Here is a 13,430-nt window from a genome sequence, read left to right as displayed (position 1 = left end):
ATCCTGTCATGTCAACCAAGTTGAAGAGGACCTCGGTGGCACTCAGCCTAAAGGTAAACCGTCAAGAGAAAACCTCCCCCAGGGCAGAGAACCAGCTGGTAAACAGCCCAAACAATCGTTGGCTTAGTATAACAAGATGATCCGGCAAATGATGACTGAGCACAAAGCAGACACCACCCTTATGACAGTGGGATCTAGGTGGACCACATTCCTATTGGTGGCTATGCTCCCCATCGCTTACCTGATGTCAGAGGTCAGGTGTGGGTTATTCAACTGGCAGCGTATATTAGAGAGTTACAGAGAGTTACAGAGAGAGAGAGAGAGTTACAGAGAGAGAGAGAGAGAGTTACAGAGAGAGAGAGAGAGAGTTACAGAGAGAGAGAGAGAGAGTTACAGAGAGAGAGAGAGAGAGTTACAGAGAGAGAGAGAGAGAGAGTTACAGAGAGAGAGAGAGAGAGTTACAGAGAGAGAGAGAGAGAGTTACAGAGAGAGAGAGAGAGAGTTACAGAGAGAGAGAGAGAGAGTTACAGAGAGAGAGAGAGTGTTACAGAGAGAGAGAGAGTGTTACAGAGAGAGAGAGAGTGTTACAGAGAGAGAGAGTGTTACAGAGAGAGAGAGTGTTACAGAGAGAGAGAGTGTTACAGAGAGAGAGAGTGTTACAGAGAGAGAGCGAGAGAGAGAGAGATACACACAGAGAGAGATACAGAGAGATACACACAGAGAGAGATACAGAGAGAGAGAGAGAGAGAGAGAGAGAGAGAAAAAGAGAGAGAGAGAGAGAAAGAGAGAGAGAGAGAAAAGGGGTGGAGTTGGAGATAAAGAAATGTGTGAATATGGCAACGGTACACAGCGTAGATAGATGTCCTTGTACAGTCGGTTTTGTTTTCCACAAAAGGCTTCAAGCTCTTTCTATCCCTCTCTATCCTTCATTTGCTCTCCTGCTGTCCCAGTGCTCACAGAGGACTGTCATTTTCTGTTGCCTTGAGCACGGTTTATCTGTGTGTGCGTGTGTTTGTGTGTGTGTGGACAATGTGTGGGCATTATTAACAGCGAACCCCTGCTTTCTCCACCATCCCTCTTGATCTTCAGCTGCAGCTGGCACACAAGGGAGGGACGGGGAGGAGAGAGCAAACGCAGGAGAGAAAAGGACAGAGAGAGTGAGAGAGAGAGAGAGAACGGCCTGTGTTTACAGCCAAGGTAAGCTGGGAATGAGGCTTATGTCAGCCAGTATCTAAGGACACCAAAGAGCGTGGGAGAGGCAGGGACAGAGAGTTAAACAGAGAGCAAAACTGAAAAACAGAGAGAAAAACCGAGAAGGTGAACATCTATATACAGTCCACAGGAGAAACGCAGGTTACATGTATCAGTATGCTTTGGCAATGCTGACCTCGCCATTCATGCAATTAAAGCACATTGAATTTGAATAGAGAGTGTGGAGGGCGAAGGTGTGTTGGGGCGGGAAAGGGGACGCCTGTTCACTGATTGATGTGCCTGCGGTCCAATCGCCCCACTGCGGCTCCCACACAACCATCATCCATCATAAGGCAGCCTCACTCAGACACCAGGTACTCCGACGTCACAACCCAACGCATGTCGTGTGTGTGTGTGTGTGTGTGTGTTGAGTGTAACACAGCAGATTCGTTAGAAAAGGGAAGTCGGCATCATGGCCGTAAATCCAGGCGGGCCGGCACTGCTTTAGCCTGTTGTCAACACTTTTATTGACCAGACATCATGAAATGGGCTTAACCCATGCATGAGGATTCAGTTAGGGGGTGTGTGCGCGTGTGAAAGAGTGTGTGAGTGTGTGTGAGAGGGTGTGTGTGTGTGAGAGAGAGTATGTGTGTGTGTGAGAGTGAGAGTGTACGGTCTGTGTATGTGTACTGTTTAGCAATGCAGTGGGCTAAAGTAAGACGGAGATTTACGAGCTGAAGTGTGTGTGTGTTGGATTAAGCGAGGCCAGGAGGTTTTGGTTATCAAGCCTAATAGGGGCTTTCAGTATGACTCAATGACTTTACTGTCCTACCAGGCTAATGGCATACAGTTGATCCTTCTCTCCCTCCCCCTCCTTCTCTCCATCTCTGCTGTTGTACAAACTCATACCGTACATCACAACTGAGATGTTTAAAACCAAACTATTAAATGGGAATTACATGTCCATTCTCTTTTGTTTTTCCTTTACACTTTCTTTCCCACTGTCTCAGTCTCTGTCCCACCCTCCCATTTAATAGAAAGCAAACACAGGAAGCTTTTGACAGAGAAAAACGACACACTCGATCGCGAAGGGCTTGTGGACATCACAAGTGTTCTCCTGTAGGCCATTAATACAGCCTCATTAGTAGAGGAGCTGGGCGGACCAGACCGGCAAGCATGGCTGACGGAAAGCCTCAGTGCTATGGTTCCATTAGTCAAAGGCTGCAGGAGGAAAGCCAACTGTCATTCTATTAAAGCTGGCATGGAGGAGGGAGGGCATAGGTTTCAAGGGCCACCACGGAAAGGTGTACACACACACACACACACACACAGCCACCCGGGCCCTTGAGACCTAAAAGGTTGTGAATAAATAAACAAGATCAGGTATCCTTAATACATCTTGTTCAGGGTAGAGACAGAGGGGGGTGCGGTGGGGGGAGCTGTGGTAATTTATGAAGAGGTCAGTACCCCCGGATCAGCTCCAGCACAACCACAGAGACATTAAAGGGGATTGGTCCTGTGATTAGTGTCCCTATTGGTTGACTAAAAGAGAAACACATGGCACTGGAAAGCCTAAACCAGAAGCATTTAGCTAGTGTGTGTGTGTGTTTTTAGATGCGTTGGTTATAGATGGTGTATGTATATGTGGTGGTTATAGATCAGGTTGTTATATGTGGTGGTTATAGATGGTGAGATGTGTTGTTGTTTGTTAACATGTTAAAACATGTCAGTTATAGTTTAGGTATTTAGATGTGGTGGTTAAATATGAGGAATTTAGAGATGAGACAAAGTTGAGATGAAGTTGGTTAAAGATTAGCTAATTAGATGTGGTGGTTATAGATGAGGTATTTTGATGTGGTGGTTATAGATGAAGTATTTTTATGGTAGATATAGATGAGGTACCTAGATCTGGTGGTTATAGATCAGTGGTAGTTATTTAGAAACACAGACAAACTACTGTATAGGAACTCTCCATCACACTGTTCAAAAATAGTAAATGTCTAAATACAGAGTGAAGAGACTGTAATTTTTACCATGGTCTGTGATCTTGCAGGAGACCAGGTATAGTTCTTTGAGACTCCTCCCCTCCTTAGCAATGATCTCAACGCACCTGTGAGAAAGAGAGAGAGACAAACAAGCGTTAAGAGGTGAGGTCGACTTGAATAGAGAAAAACGGGGTGACAAGTTTACCTGAAGAGAGACCGAATATAGAGTTTATTATGAACAGAAATACCCGATGAGCACATCATCTGATAAACATCAGAGAAGTAAAAAAGATATCAACTTGCCGCTAGCCAAGCCAGGGTGTACTGGCGATGGAGGTTTAAGGATTCGGTAGAGGTGGCACCTGGAGAAGGTGAGAAAATGCCAGAAGGGGTAAAGATCTAGCCGCGCAAGAATGATGAGAAGCTGCTACAAGGGCCAGAATGAAGAGAAGCTGCTACAAGGGCCAGAATGAAGAGAAGCTGCTACAAGGGCCAGAATGAAGAGAAGCTGCGACAAGGGCCAGAATGAAGAGAAGCTGCGACAAGGGCCAGAATGAAGAGAAGCTGCGACAAGGGCCAGAATGAAGAGAAGCTGCGACAAGGGCCAGAATGAAGAGAAGCTGCGACAAGGGCCAGAATGAAGAGAAGCTGCGACAAGGGCCAGAATGAAGAGAAGCTGCGACAAGGGCCAGAATGAAGAGAAGCTGCGACAAGGGCCAGAATGAAGAGAAGCTGCTACAAGGGCCAGAATGAAGAGAAGCTGCGACAAGGGCCAGAATGAAGAGAAGCTGCTACAAGGGCCAGAATGAAGAGAAGCTGCTACAAGGGCCAGAATGAAGAGAAGCTGCTACAAGGGCCAGAATGAAGAGAAGCTGCGACAAGGGCCAGAATGAAGAGAAGCTGCGACAAGGGCCAGAATGAAGAGAAGCTGCGACAAGGGCCAGAATGAAGAGAAGCTGCGACAAGGGCCAGAATGAAGAGAAGCTGCGACAAGGGCCAGAATGAAGAGAAGCTGCGACAAGGGCCAGAATGAAGAGAAGCTGCGACAAGGGCCAGAATGAAGAGAAGCTGCGACAAGGGCCAGAATGAAGAGAAGCTGCTACAAGGGCCAGAATGAAGAGAAGCTGCGACAAGGGCCAGAATGAAGAGAAGCTGCTACAAGGGCCAGAATGAAGAGAAGCTGCTACAAGGGCCAGAATGAAGAGAAGCTGCTACAAGGGCCAGAATGAAGAGAAGCTGCTACAAGGGCCAGAATGAAGAGAAGCTGCGACAAGGGCCAGAATGAAGAGAAGCTGCGACAAGGGCTCATCAGGGCAGTTTGAAAAGAGTCAGATTATGGATGCTCAGGGAAGAATGACAGCTTGGTCAAACTCATTCCATTAGGCACTCGCTTTTTAATCCCTTCAGCTGTTGCCCAGTTAAGACCCAGACAACCAGATGAGGGCAGTTCATTAACATAACTATTAACCTCAATCAAGTACGAGCGAAAACCTGCAGAAACTCGACCCGCCAGGGAACCTGTGTTCTTAACATGTGCTAGGTAAAGAATAAAGCACCTGCTGATTTAAACTGAGAGTATGTGGGGGAGAGGAAAGGTAGAATGGAAGACATTCCTGGATACACCCAGCCCCCACTACACGTTCAACATTATGGATCAGTGTTTTATTAGTGTGAGCACATGACCTCTGGAGCTGACACTAATAAAACACTCATCCATAGTTAACCATCATGTGCTCTCATCAAAGCCCACAGACCAGGGCCTATGACATTGCAGCGGACACACAGTAAGGTGTGTGTGTCTTTAAACACTTCAAAGGAGTTCACAGGTGAATAATTGCATTAAGACGAGTGTAGCATCGCTCCCCCGGACCCTTGAGACCGCGCGCGTTTGTAGGCCCCCCAGGGAGGCCGGAGGAAGATCAGAGGAGCTGTTTGAGATGATCCCCTGTAAACACCAGTAATTAGGTAACGGGTAGCAACAACACTGTTTTGACCAATGCATTTGACCCATTAACCTGCAGCAAAACCCTGTCTGTCTCCGTCCGGAATTAGGACACACATTTAATTTCATCCAATGAACACACGGTCTTCCTCAGCGGTTAGAGTGAAACCACACAACACTCCAGTGTCTCCGAGACTCGGCCTCCACCCACAGACAGGCCCTGGATCAGAGTTTCTGCAATGAGATGCTTTAAAAATACAGATTCGGATGGGAATGTTTCAGCAAAGTACACATGATGTTCGTTTTGTAGTGTTTTTGACAATCGTATCACCACTCTGAGCCGTGGTACCCAATGGCAACCGATATGAGAATAGCACTCAAATTGCTTCAGCATAGAACCTTTAATCCATATCTTGTCGGCCTGCCAAACACCACTCTCTAGAGAATTACAACCACCAGAGGAAAACTGTTCAAGCTGGGTTCCATCCAGAATTGCAGCCTATTCCCTACTGTATCAATGTGGACCAGGTCCATGCAAAGACATACGTTATAGAGGGCAGAGTTTGGTACGCACCCGTTCGCTGACCCTCAATATAACATATCTCCCTCTGAACTGACATCAACAACATGTACCTAGCTCATCGTTTTCCTCCCTGTGGGATTCTCCCATTTTCATTTGATGCCAAACACATGCTCACACATAAAAAAGGAGAATTATTCTCGCATTACACCTAGTCGTGGGACGCGTTGGAACAGAAGACTCCAAGAGAAGAAAGCTAAGAAAGACTGACGTAGTGACACATTGAACCCACGCAGCTGCATAGACATGCACGTTTTATTCGCTACTGTGCATCTTCTCCCTCCCTCACTCCCTCCCACCCATCTCAGCCCCCCCAACACATTACTTGATTTCTTTCCATTCCCATTGCAAACAATCTTCCAAATGGAGGGAAAGCGTTCCTGGAAATTGACTCTTGTTGATGCATTTTCATTGGCCCATCAAATGGCCATTGAGGCTCGTCATACCATCAGAAGACGATTGTTTCAATCTACCTACAAAGACCTTTCCTCCACAGATGAGGGCCAACTGATACCACAGAGAAAATTTTAAAGACCTACTCAGGTCTGAACCACTGCTCCGCCAGGCAAAACCGACCCACTGCTCCGCCAGGCAAAACCGACCCACTGCGCCGCCAGGCAAAACCGACCCACTGCGCCGCCAGGCAAAACCGACCCGCAGCTCCCCCATTCAAACTGACATACCGGTCCACTAACCAAGTCAAGATAAGAACCATTATGTCTCATCCATGGCTCATCATTCTCCATTGAGTAAATTAGCTCTGCGCCATTAGTGACCAGATCAGCTGACAAATGAAGCAGACACAGAGGCGAAAGGGATGGAGGAATGTGGGAGGAGGTGATGCATCCTCAGAGAGCTTGTTACTGTGAGCTCAGGTCTCTGTGGTCAGGCCAAAGCCAATTAGATTCAAAATCAGAGAAGGAAAGAAAAGAGAGAGAGAAGAGAGAGAAGGGGGGGGGGATAAAGAAGGGGGAGAAATTAAAGGGGGACAGAGATGGGGGAGAGAGAAGAATTAAAGAGTGATGTATGACAAAAGAGAAAAGGGGAGAGATAGGACAAAGGAGTATGAGCCCTTGAAGAAAATACGGTGTGGATTGAACGAGCAGGTGCCATTAAAGAACGGCAAGGCAAGGTGCTGCAGCCTGGCCCGGGTTCCCTCACGCTACCGGCCCGCACTCAGCAGACATGAATTAGTGATCCGTTCTCCTTCAGTCATGTAGAGCGGACAATACAAAAGGCCCTAGCTGAGTGTCCCAGGTGCAACAGTGAGGGAGACGTTAACACACCCTGGCATGGAGAATAGCCTTAGTATACACAGGATCTCCAGGCCACATGAATGTGCCGGCCTACCAGCAGCAGAGCTGTGCTGCTGGTAGGACAACGACTACCATGGAGAATATACATGTTTTACAACGGCATCGCACAGGACTTGACCTTCACTTAGGTTTCATTTTGTGAACCACCGAGTGGTTATGAGCAGCATTTTCTTCTATGCTTGTTTCTGCTGCACTGTTGCTTTTGGGTCAGGTTTGAGCAGCACATTTTTTTCCACCAGGAAGGTAACTACAATTTTTTTTTTTTCTTTGAGGCAATGTGATGGCTTCCAACTCTCTCAACCAATTAGTGTCCACATCTTTCTGTTTGACTACCTTGTTAGAAAGCTACCCCCTACTGGCCCGACTTGGCAACAGTCAATGCAATGACATCACAGGAGTTGCTATGACAACCGAAGGACTCTACGGTAGAGTGATTAGTGTGGGTGGCATTGAAGAAACAGGGTTAGATAAAGAGGGAGAGAGTCGTTGTGAGGGAGAGAAAAGCTGTCAAAGTGAGAATATATAGTCATGAGATGAATCAAGTATACCCTCTAAAAAGGTGTCTTTTCATATATCCATATGTCCACACATGTGGAATCCTCACTTAATTTACCAAATTAAATAAAGACTATACTTCACAAATGTATTCATAAAAAATCCACAGAAATGCTATTTCATGGTGTGGAAAAAATATACACCGCAAGCTTCAATAGCTGGCGTCGCACTCTGGCTGAAATAGTTTCATGTAGCGGTTTCTTGTAACTGTCTATCAGTCTCTTACATTGCCTGGGAGGGATGTTTGCCCACTCTTCTATACAGTACTGATTCAACTGTGTCATGTTAGACGGCTTTCTTGAATGCACAGCCCGCTTCAAGTGCCCCCACAGCATTTCAATAGGATTGAGATCTAGACGGACATGGCCATTCCATAACCCTACATTTTGTCCTTTTGAGGATTTTTATTGTACCCTTGCTTTTGTGTTTTGGATCATGGTCCTGTGGAAGGACCAGTGTTCTTTAAATCAGACAGCACAACATTCTTCTCAAGAATATGGAATACAGTGGGGAGAACAAGTATTTGATACACTGCCAATTTTGCAGGTTTTCCCACTTACAAAGTATGTAGAGGTCTGTATTTTTTATCATAGGTACTCTTCAACTGTGAAAAATCCAGAAAATCACATTGTATGATTAAGTAATTAATTTGCATTTTATTGCATTATTTATAGACCTGGGTTCAGGTCTGGAGACTGGCTAGGCCACTCCAGGACCTTGAGATGCTTCTTAGTTGCCCTGGCTGTGTGTTTCGGGTCGTTGTCATGCTGGAAGACCCAGCCACGACCCATCTTCAATGCTCCTACTGAGGGAAGGAGGTTGTTGGCCAAGATCTCACGATACATGGCCCCATCCATCCTCCCATCAATACGGTGCAGTCGTCCTGTCCCCTTTGCCGAAAAGCATCCCCAAAGAATGTTGTTTCCACTTCCATGCTTCACGGTTGGGATGGTGTTCTTGGGGTTGTACGCATCCTTCGAGTGGAGTTTATACCAAAGTTATATTTTGTCTCTGAAGAGCAGAAAGCATCGTCCTTCCTGAAATCCCATGTAGGCTCTGTTTTTTACAGTCTCTTTATGACAGCTGACTCATGCATTTATTCTGGCAAGAGATGTCTGTAGATCCCGTGATGTTACCCAAGGGTTCTTAGAGACCTCTATAAGGAGGTCTTTAAGAACCCTTGGGTTTTTGGTCAGCTCTTCAGCTGAATTTGGTGGGACAACCTGTCCTATGTAGATGGGCAGAGGTTTGGAATTTTTTTCAGTAGTAGATTATCTATTGAGCAGTTGAATGATGTACTTTGAATTGCTTGAAAATGGCTTTGCAACCCCTCACATGGGAATACTTTTTTTTGTACAGAGGGCCTCGGTTAGTTCTTTTGATGTTGGCATGATGTGTTAACACACACCCATATGGTTAAGACCAAACCAAACAGAGTTTCTAATCTTTGTTGAAGGCTGGACCCTCCCAAGTCACTCTATAAAGATTTTCTAATCATTTGCACCTGTTTTGGTCCCCTCATTCTAATTTTAGCCATTTTATGTAATGGTGAATGTTTAGATATTTAGTGTGATTTGTTTAAATGGGTTACCTTTAGCAATGCATGTGGTTGAAATTTAGCTAAAATGCGTGTGTTAAAAAATGTAAGGGGGGTGTATTTGACTTGTGCTTTTCACATGACTGTAGGGGGTGAGCAAAGAGAATGAGAAATAGTACAGCAAAGACAAATAGATAAGCTACACACATCAATTATTGGGAAGGATGACAAACACGGAACAAAAAAATTAAAAACTAATTGACTTTAGAAAAAATGAAACAGAACGGTGTATAATACTGTACAGAGAGGGGGGGGGGACTAGGTCAGAAAAAGATGAGTGACCCTCACTCCCACAACTACATAGTTCTGAAATGCAGATAAATAAATATAGAAAAAAGTCCACTCAACCAGCTAGTCGAGGGCAAGTCCACAAACTAGTACCAAGACAAATTGGCCCACAAAAGTAATCTATTGTAGACAACAAACGACATCCCAAACTTTTTAAATGATATAGATAACCATTTAAAATGATATTGCAATGCCATACTGGCGATTTCATTGTAGCTATGAAATAAAATCATGTTCCACAAATGAACAGAAAGCCATGGCTTAATAGTTCCCAGAGGTTGTGATGTGATGGTATTAAAACTCTGTCAGTGCAAAATTCCACCCCTAGGACCCCTGTATAGGTTCCTGGATTATCAACATGTTGTAGGATAAAGAACAGGCCAATGTGTGTTGACGATGGGGTGACAATGTTTATTGCATATATTTCATGAGTCTGGGCTACAATGTGGGAGATCACCAACATAGCATTGCAATATCGTTAAAATGCTTGTATATTCTTGTGTAACAAATTCATGGTAATTACCCAAAACATAAGTCTACTGGCTATTAGGTATCTACACTTGGCCCATAAATAGCTGCTCTTTAAGGCCCCTCCCTGGCTCACCACAGTCACTTTTACCCGCGGGCCGGCTGAACCAGGCTTTCCTAGTATTCCTGTCTTGTTGGATTTAAACAGGCAGTAGACAGTGGCAGACTATCCGACCACCATCATTGAAAGAGTAATTGATAACTAACTTTCTCTGTAAGACCGGCTGTTAAGAGAGGCCGCCAGAGGCAGGCTTGGCACTCAAGAGAAGTCTTGCTACAGTATGTGCACCCTGCCCACATACTTTCTATCCTCCTGACAAATGAGTGATGATATAAAAGACACACATTTTTCTCAATTACAAGGACTTTGACATGATTTAAAAATAAATCAAACATTGACTTCCCGTATCTGTGAGGTAAAATACAACCGAGCACAATCACTGCAGCAACATTTGTGACATGCTGTGATAGAAAACGTACACTCACTGGAGGACAATCGGCAATAAAACATTTTAATTAATCTCTATTTATTGTCCTTTGTCATTTTTTTACTTCAACTTTTTTGCAAACACAGCAACATGTAGCCTCCTCCACAATGTGAGTTGCTGAATTTGTATGCGAGCCATTTTGTCTTCATTACAGGCTGTATTTAATGTTATATAGTTAAGCCTGCAGACGGAACCAACACGTTTCAGAAATGTTCATTATATTTGAAAATGTTTCATTTCTTCATTTTCAGTGTTTTTTTGTTATGTTTGAACTGTTTATTTGTAAGTGTTTTTGTTTACGTGCATGGGGTTTTTCATGGCAGACAGAGATAGAGAGAAAGAAAAAGAAGAGGTAGAAAGATGTGCATGGTGGTCTTTCATCGGGGGTCTGAGTTTGTGTTAACTATCTGTCACTGAGTTGTCACACTGAGCAAGGCAAACAATAAGGAACATGTCTCTCACACACACACACACCAGCTACCTGCTGTCACAACCACACACACACGCATGAACGCGCACACACACGCACAGCAGTAAACAGAGGTGAACACTAAGCGTGTGTCATCTGAATGAGATTGGAATAAGTGTTAATGAGCTGCGTGGTGAGAGAATGTTTTCCTGGTTCTGTTTTGTTACAGGCCAGCTAAAGGTTATACTGTAACATGCAGGGGAGTCCAGAAGTATTTGGACAGTGACACAGGTTTTATTGTTTTGTCTCTACTCAAAAACACAGGACTTGAAATGCAATAACGAAGAGGTTAAAGTGCGATTGTCAACTTTAATTGTTGGGTATTTACATCCATAAACCATGAAACGTGTAGAAATTGCAGGCCTTTGTGTAAAATTTATTGTATACTTGAATAACCTTGAAAATTTTTGTTTTTATGGTAAATCACCGTGAATATGCTTGATTTAACCTTCAGAGGACGGATTAGGCACATCCGTTTTGTGTTGAACAGATGACAAAGTATATATTTAATGCTTTTAAAGATATACAGTTCCGGAGACCACTTTTTCTTTCCTTTCCAAAAACGTTGAAAAGCAGTTTTTTAGTGAGGAACAGAAGCATTCAATTTGCAGTGGTCTCTTAATTTTAATCCTTCGGTTCCTCAATCAAAACCAACCTTTGACATTTTTGGAAAGGAAAGAAAAAGGTGCAGTGGACTCCACATTTGTATATATGGAGGACCAAAGGAGTCAAAATTAAATAATTAAAGATATGAAAAATTAATAAGTGGCATATTATTAAGTGGCACATTATTATGGAATATGTTTTATAATACCCTTTTTAAAATAATGCTACATTTTATAATCATACATTGCATTTCCAAATACCCTTTGTATCTCAAGATGCAGTTCATGGCCTTTTTATAATATTGTAACCTGTTTCATAATATATTGACCTACTTCATGCCATATTTCTAAATGTAATGGCGTATTTCATAATTATATGGTGTATTTCATTATTTCATGGTGTATTTTAACGTTTAATGGTATATTTCATCATTTAATGACATTTCCAAATGTAATGCCAGATTTTATAGGGTATTTCATGATCACAAGGGATATGTCAATCAATTCAAGTGGGTGGCCTTTAGCTGCTGATTGGCTAATCCAACAACACCAGCTTCACCAACAGCTGTTCGTTTGTAGGCATTCAAACAGGATTTTGCTAGTGAGCAAATGTATAAACAATGTTGTCTATCAGGCAACTCATGTTCAAAGTCAATTTGGAAATAAAATGTATTATCATGAAAATTGTTACCACTATTTAAAAAAAAATGGACACAATAAAAAAATCATAAGGTGGCACTTAAAATAATATGTTGAAATAATGATGAAATAATTTCTGTAATCAATTACTTAATGTTGACACATTTGGTCCACTATACATATTGTGTACTAAGTTACAATTATATGAACTAAGTTAAATGCAAAGTGATTTGTTTTACTAAAGTTAATATCACTGAACTATATTGTCATACTCATAAGGCATTTGGTGAAAATTAACTGCAAAGAGGATAATGTATGTCAGTAAATCCAAGTTTCCCATAATTGTTTCCTAGGAGTTCAGAAAGCACCGCAAATTTGCCACAGTAGCTGGCCACAAAACTAATTAGCATATGAAATATTAGCTTGCGGTAAATTTGCATCAAACTGGCCAACAAATTGCCACAACCGTTTGCCAGAAGACTGTTCTTTAGACAAGAGATTACATCTGGACACAGTACCAGCTTTCTGTTCAGTTGGCTGCCAGTTCCTGATATTTTGAGAACATTATTTGAGGAGTTGCCTGAAGCATGAGAGGAATAGGAGAAGAATACAGCAGTGCTGAGGATGAGAAATTGTAATGAGTACAACTGGCTACCAGGGTGAACTTTGAAAGGTGGGCATACTGGTGCCCAGAGCAGCTGAGGGACCTCCAAAGTAGATGCCCCACAGCACTGAACAGGAGAATGTCCAGCAGCCATACAATCAGGAAGTTTCCCAGACTTGCCCAGAACAAGGTCATCAGCTGACTCCATCCCCATCATCTACTGTACCATCCTCTGATCACTTCTTGCTGCTCTATCCATCACCTGACCCTCTCAGGTTTCAGATGCAGTAGCATTCAGGGACATGGACTCAGTTGTTTTTACTCTTTTCGTGCTTTGTTTCCATGAAAAGGAAGTTATACTTTAGGAAAATTTATATACAACCCTGTTTCCAAAAACGTTTGACTTTGGTGTAAAATGTAAAGAAAAACAGAATGCAATGAAGTGCAAATCATTTGTACCCTAAAATAGTGCAAAGACTACACATCCAATGTTGAAACTGAGAAATGTTGTTTGTTAAAAAATGCATGCCAACTGGGACATTGGCAAAAAAAGACTGGAAACGCTGTGTAATGCAAAAAATACCTGGTGGAACATCTCACAATTAGGTTCATTGGTAACTGGTCAGTAACATGATTGGGTATA

The 13,430-nt window shown here is 43.2% G+C and overlaps 1 protein-coding gene across 1 annotated transcript in view; it reads right to left on the bottom strand.

Annotated features, from left to right (window-relative positions):
* Positions 1-13,430, bottom strand: part of fbxl17 (F-box and leucine-rich repeat protein 17) — a 251,759-nt gene that overhangs the window by 80,225 nt on the left and 158,104 nt on the right. The window contains exon 9 of the mRNA XM_010892481.4: positions 3,225-3,301. Coding sequence (XP_010890783.2) covers positions 3,225-3,301 — 77 coding nt within the window. The remainder of the gene's footprint in view (positions 1-3,224; positions 3,302-13,430) is intronic.

Source organism: Esox lucius, chromosome 13 (assembly GCF_011004845.1).
Source record: "Esox lucius isolate fEsoLuc1 chromosome 13, fEsoLuc1.pri, whole genome shotgun sequence".
Lineage (NCBI taxonomy): Eukaryota > Metazoa > Chordata > Actinopteri > Esociformes > Esocidae > Esox > Esox lucius.
This window is presented reverse-complemented; position numbering and strand designations above follow the sequence as displayed.